Source organism: Parus major, chromosome 20 (assembly GCF_001522545.3).
Source record: "Parus major isolate Abel chromosome 20, Parus_major1.1, whole genome shotgun sequence".
In the NCBI taxonomy this organism is placed as follows: domain Eukaryota; kingdom Metazoa; phylum Chordata; class Aves; order Passeriformes; family Paridae; genus Parus; species Parus major.
The window spans coordinates 1,880,600-1,886,570 of record NC_031788.1 but is presented as its reverse complement, the minus strand read 5'-3'; the positions used below and the strand labels follow the sequence as shown (position 1 = coordinate 1,886,570).

General features: G+C 55.7%; 1 protein-coding gene across 2 annotated transcripts in view; it reads left to right on the top strand.

The window, feature by feature from the left end:
* RALY (RALY heterogeneous nuclear ribonucleoprotein) overlaps positions 1-5,971 on the top strand; it is a 112,435-nt gene extending 106,464 nt beyond the window's left edge. For both annotated transcript variants that reach the window (XM_015647761.2, XM_033519047.1), the window contains exons 7-9: positions 252-397; positions 4,120-4,168; positions 4,386-5,971. In XM_015647761.2, the coding sequence (XP_015503247.1) occupies positions 252-397; positions 4,120-4,164 (191 nt within the window). In that variant the 3' untranslated portion in view covers positions 4,165-4,168; positions 4,386-5,971. The remainder of the gene's footprint in view (positions 1-251; positions 398-4,119; positions 4,169-4,385) is intronic.

Here is a 5,971-nt window from a genome sequence, read left to right as displayed (position 1 = left end):
CCCATCCCATCCCATCTCTATCCCATCCCTGTCCTGCTGGGAGGTGTAGGACCTGCTGTTCCCTCTCCATGGTGTCCCAGGCTGCCTCCTCCACACCAGCAGAGCTCCCGGCTGCAGGGAGCGTTTCCATCATTGCCATTTCCCTGCCCTGTGGGGCTCTCCCAGGGTGCTCAGGCTGGGGCTCTGTTCCCAGCCCTGATCCAGCCCTGATCCAGCCCTGATCCAGCCCTGATCCCACTGTTGCCCCACAGAGGCCCGGAAGAAGGTGGAGAGCAGCAAGAGCGAGGTGTCCCAGGAGGACACGGCCTCCGAGGCCGAGGCCACCGCCGAGGAGCCACTCAACGGGGACGAGGGCGAGGAGGAGGGGCTGGCACGGGAGGAGTGTGAAGATGAACTGGTAAGAGAGCTTGGGTAATGCACCCCTGCAGAAAAGGGGGCCAGTAGTGGGCCACAGTTTTACTGGAACTTTCCAAATCCCCAGGAAAAGTAGTTTTACCTTACTCCAAAGAAATCACTGTATTTAAATCAAATTGTTGCTCACAGCTTCCAAGCCACTCTGCTGCCTGCAGAAGCACTGTCCATGCAAGCACGTGTGGAGAAGCTGAAGAAGCACAGTTGGCTCTTGAAATTCAGACATTTATCCTTGATTTCAGAGCTAGGAGTGGTTTAAACCAAGGTGCTCTGTTCCCAAGTGATCCTTAGGTGGATTTAAACACACAGCAGACAGGCTGTGTTAGATGAGCTGCATTTGCAGTGCCCTTGCAGCTGCCCAGACACCCACAGAGACACAGGAGGGTTTGGACTGGAAAGAACCTGAGATAACTTCTCATTCCACCCCCTGCCATGGGCAGGACACATTCCACTATCCCAGGCTGCTCCAAGCCCCATCCAACCTGGCCTTGGACACTGTCAGGGATCCAGGGGCAGCCACAGCTTCTCTGGGCACCCTGTGCCAGGGCCTGCCCACCCTCACAGGGAAGAATTTCTTCCCAATATCCCATCTAACCCTGCCCTCTGGAAATGTGAAACCATTCCCTTATCCTGTCACTCCAGGCCCTTATCCAAAGTCCCTCTCCAGAGGCACTTGTCCCATGGCACAAGCCAAGATCTGACCCCAGCGGTGTGTGGGGCACACATCAGCCCCACTGCTCCTAGTCCTGCCCCAAACAAGGGTGTTCCTGGTGAACCCAGTGACAAATGTGTGCATTTGGATGGGAGCCCAGTGTTTGGGTGCAGAACAGGTCATTCCAGGCACTGTGGTAACACTGGCAGCACTGTCATTTATCCCAAACCCAAACTGCTGAGAGCAGGATCAGCTCCAAATCCAGGCTGAGGGCAGCAGGGCTGCAGGGTAGAAGGACATGAGCTGCCCTGAGTGGCCCCTGGAACACCTCCAGTCCCTCCCCACCCCAGCACTGGTGGCAGCAGAAGTGAGGATGAAGCTCAGCATCCCTCTCCTCTTCCTCACCCCCCATCCCTGGGGTGACCACACTGCACACCCACAGCACTTCCCAAGGCCTTAAACTCCTCCAGCTCCAGTCATTCCCAGCTGGTTTGTGCTCTCCTGCTCTGTCCTGCTCCAGCCATGATGGGTGAGGGCTCTGAACCAGCTCCTTCAGCTGTTGCAGGTCTGGGGCCTCGTGGCTGGAGTCCGTCAGTCCTGCGGGAGGACAGATGTCACACCAGGCACTGGGAAGAAGAAAGGCACAGGAAAAGGAAGGCCAGGTTTGAGTTACATCAGGGCAAACAGATGGTAGAAATTAGGGGGAGACTTGCTGATGTTAATGATGATAAAGCAGCACACAGCCTGTCAACAAAAAATGTGCACTTCTGTGCCTTTGCTGGGGTAAGAAAACAGTGGAGAGACATCTGCTGGCAGTGGTTTGGGAAGAGCTGGTCCTCATTAAGAGAAGAAGAAAAAGATGATTGTTTCAGCTCACTTACATCTCTGTTTTCTGTAACTCCCTGGTCCTGATGTGGCATCAAGACCAGAAACATTCCACTGCCAGCCTCAGACAGGCTCCCAAGTGCTCTGGATGCTCAGGGCAGTGTGTGCAGCTCATGTGCAGGGAGCTTCTTGAGCCCTGCAAGGCAGCTCAGCAGAGCTCACAGCACTGAGCACTTCTGAATTCCCCCAGTTCTGGGGAATCCTTTATCCCACACCCCAGTGTGGCTGTCACCACCTGCTGTCCATGGACATGGCACCCACATGGGGTCCCTAAAATCTCCTTGGCTCTAGGGGCAGGGGAGTGGCAGAACAAGAGACAGAGGTCACTCAGACAGAGCTGAGGGAGTTTATTGAGTTCTGAGCCATAAATCTGGATATGGAAAATATTGAGTAAGTGCAGCTGGATTGGTGGTCTGTACTATTTACTGCACCTAGTAGGGGATACAATTATTGTGTACTTGCCTCAAATGTCACATGTGTGCAAAAAATGTCACCTGCCAGCCCATCAATGCCTGGTGTCAGCTGAGGAGTGTCTTGAGGGATGGGCCTGCTCAAGGGGAGATCCCTGCACACAGACAGCTGCTCTGGAGGGAAAGCTAAAGGTCTCCTGATGTGTTCAGGCATTTACAGCACAGTGGTTGATTTGTGGTCAGATTTTCTTCTGTTTTCATGCAGTTTTGGTAATTTATCTGCCCAGTCTGCATCTAAACAGTTTTTGGGGTTGGTGCTGGGTACCCACTGGAAGCCTCACACCACTGGAGTCCAGATGTCCCAGCCTCCTTGGCCTCCAGAGCAGTCTCACATGGGATTTTACCAGTCAGACCCCTGAACAACCCAAAATCTGCTCTCTTAAGTTCAGGGATTTGATCCTGCTCTTGGTCACTTCACTCAGGGTGCTCAGCTTCACAGGCCTGTGGGCTCTGCAGCCAAGGCTTCTCTCCACCTTCACACCCTGACCAGGTGTGGAGGCCATCAGGAACCAGAACCACATCACCCCTGCTCACCTGGGTCAGAACTTACTCTCAATGCTCTCCAAAAGTCTCCTGTCTCTTGCTCCAGCCCTGCCCCTTCCCCCCCGCTGCCAGGGTAGTGGAGGTCACCCCAGGGTGTGCAGGAGATGCCTGTCACAGTGTCACCCACGCTGGGCTGGCCCTGGTCCTCCCCCCAGGCTCCCAGCTGGCTCAGGCCTGCTCCAAGGCACATCCCACTGCAGCTGGGCTCTGCCCAGGGCAAGGCCACCTCCCCTGGCTTTCAGCCTGTTCCCTTGTCTTTCCTTTTGGAGCCCCTCATATCTCCTGCAGACAACTGGATCCATTTCCATCCTTGAAGTCCTCACCCTGTGCAGGAGGTTAAACAGCACTGCTGAGCACCCCATTCCCTCAGTGATGCTGCTCTGCACAGCAACTGCAGGAGAAAAATTCCTGTGAGAACCATAAAGGCTGGAAAAGACTTCCAAGACCATCAAGTCAGTGCAAACACATGCTGTGCTTTCCAAACCCCTGCATGGGTGCATGAGTTCAGCACCATTTTTGTGGCCTTTGGAGTGATGGATGAGTGTTACTGTCCTGGAGAATGAGTTCTGCTGCAAACTGGGAGCAGTTCCTGTGCTCAGCAGCAGAATTCAGAACACTGATTTGCCTTTGTGGACTGATGCACCTTGGCAGCACTGGGCAGTTCCAGGGAAGAAGAAACAGGATGAGAGGAAATGGCCTCAAACTGCCAGGGGAGGTTCAGATTGGAGATCAGGGAAGTGTCTTCACTGAAAGGGTGGCCAGGCATTGAACAGCTGCCCAGGGAAGTGAACATGGAGGGGCTGGGTTACTGCTTGGACTTGGTGATCTTGGAAGTCTTTTCCAATGTGAATGATTCTGTTATTCTGTTACTTCCAAGCCCTGGAGGGAATTCCACACCCCAGGTCTGTTTGGCAGAGCTGTTTCAGAACAAGGAGCCAGAGGAAATTTGTGATTTTCCTGGGCCTGTGTTGTGGCAGAAAGCACAGCCCTGGCCCCGGTGTCCATGCCAGTGTGGTCTGTAGCTCCTCCATCACACTGAGCACCCTGGCACTGCTCTCCCACAGCAGGGCACCAGCTGGTGACCACATGTGAGGTGTCCCAGTGTCCCAGGCAGGGCAGGAGGGTGATTCACTGTTTGTGGTTCCCTTTTCCCTGCAGGAGAACAGCCATTACACAGACGTGGAGGATGCCAGGCTACAGTAACCAGGTACAGCTCCTGTGCTGCTGATGGAGCCAAAGCTCTCCTGTTGGGCCTGGGGGGTTGCTGCTTCAGGAAAAGCTCTTTTCCACTGATCCTCTGTGTTTTCCTAGCATGGAGCTTGGCTGCTCAGCTGGGTCACTGGCCAGCCCTTCACCCCCTTTCCTGAGTGACAAATCTCTGGGGTTCAAGGACGGTGCTGTAGCTCCCCCTTCTCTCCTTGCAGCTGTGAGCAGCAGTGTGAGGAAAGCACGAGGCTAAACCCTGTCCTGGCACGTTGAGCAAGACAAGCTGAATGGAAGTGCTGCTGTCATCTCTACCTGGCATTCAAAGGAGAAACATGGCCCGACATCTTCCATCCATCTGTAAAGCAAAGGCAAAGAAAACTCATCCTCCCAGCAGATCCCCACCACCCCTGCAATGGATTCGGAGCTCTGCAGTCAGCAGAGGAGGCAGGAGCCAGACCTGCACAACCCAGAGCCACCACAGAGAGCAGAAGTGTCCTGAGGTGTTCTAGAGCTGCTTGCAGGAGAGCAGAGAGAGCTCAGCCCAGCCCAGTAAAGACATTTTTCCTCTGCGAGGTGAGAGCCAGAGCATTTCCTGACTGAGGGAGAAAAGCAGTGTCTCAGTTTGGACAGTTTGTGTTCCTGTGCTGAAGATCCAGCTGGGTCAGAGGCTGTGGGGTGAGCTGTCCTCCAGCACAGCCACCTCCTGTCACCTCTCTTGTGCCCCACGAGCTGCTGTGTGTCCATGGTCACTTCCAGGTGGAAAGGAGTCGGTGCTGGAGCAGTTGCTGTGCTCTGGGAAGCCGCTTGAAGAGGGATAGGGGAGAGGAAGCTGCAGGAAAGCAAGTGATCCCAAGCAGGAGAAAGCAGGCAAACGTCACCCTCAGTGGTTTGGTGTCCTCATTCTCCACCGTGTGAGGGCTGAGCAAGCCTCTGCAGAGTGAGGGGTGCGAGCAGATGAGACCCTTTCCTTGGACCAGCTGCTCCCCAGAAGGGATGTGGAGCACCCAGTTCCTGCAGCCTGGAGCCAGAGACATCAGCCCCTTCCCTGGCTGCCCAGGTCTCCTCCTGCCCCGGTCAGGACACGCCAGGGGAGTGGTGCTGCCGCTCCTGCCTGAGCTCCAGCGCCAGGGTGACGGCGTGCCCGAGGCCGGGGACACCCCGAGCAGGGTGTGCCAGCACCTGCCCTGCTCCCTGGATCCCAGCTGCTTTGCCCCCTGCCCCGTGCTGTGAGCAGAGGGCTCATCGTGGGACCCCCGCACCCGAGAGGCCTCGGCCGTTCTCCTCCTCGTTTCTCACTCCTGGGCTCCGTTTTCCCGGGACTGGAGCTCGGGCAGCTTTACCCAGAGCTGCTGTGTCCTGCCTGCCCTTCCCCTCCAGGACAGCACATCCGTGCTTGGAACCAGAGCAGTGTCCACACCTTCCCCCGGCCAGTCCCTCCCACACAACACCTGCGTGCTCCCAGTGCTCCAACCTCATCCACAGCATCTCCTGGAAGGGTGAAGGGAAAACAGCTCCAGGGGTGACACTTCCCTGCCCCTGGCACCGTCCTGGAGCACACGTGGCTCTTGAAGCACAAAGTTTTCTTTGCATTTCTTAGTTTGGGCTGCTTGGGGAGGGGTTGGAGGGAGCCCCGTGCTTGCCCCACCCTTGTTCCTGTGCAAGGTCTGCCCCGAGTTGTCCCGAGCTGTTCTCCAGGCCTGGAGAGATGAGCTGCAGGTTTGGCTGTGAACTGACTGTGCTGCTGCTGTTTGGGAGAGAGGTGACCTTGTACATACAATCCTGTATAATAAAAGAAAGAAATCTA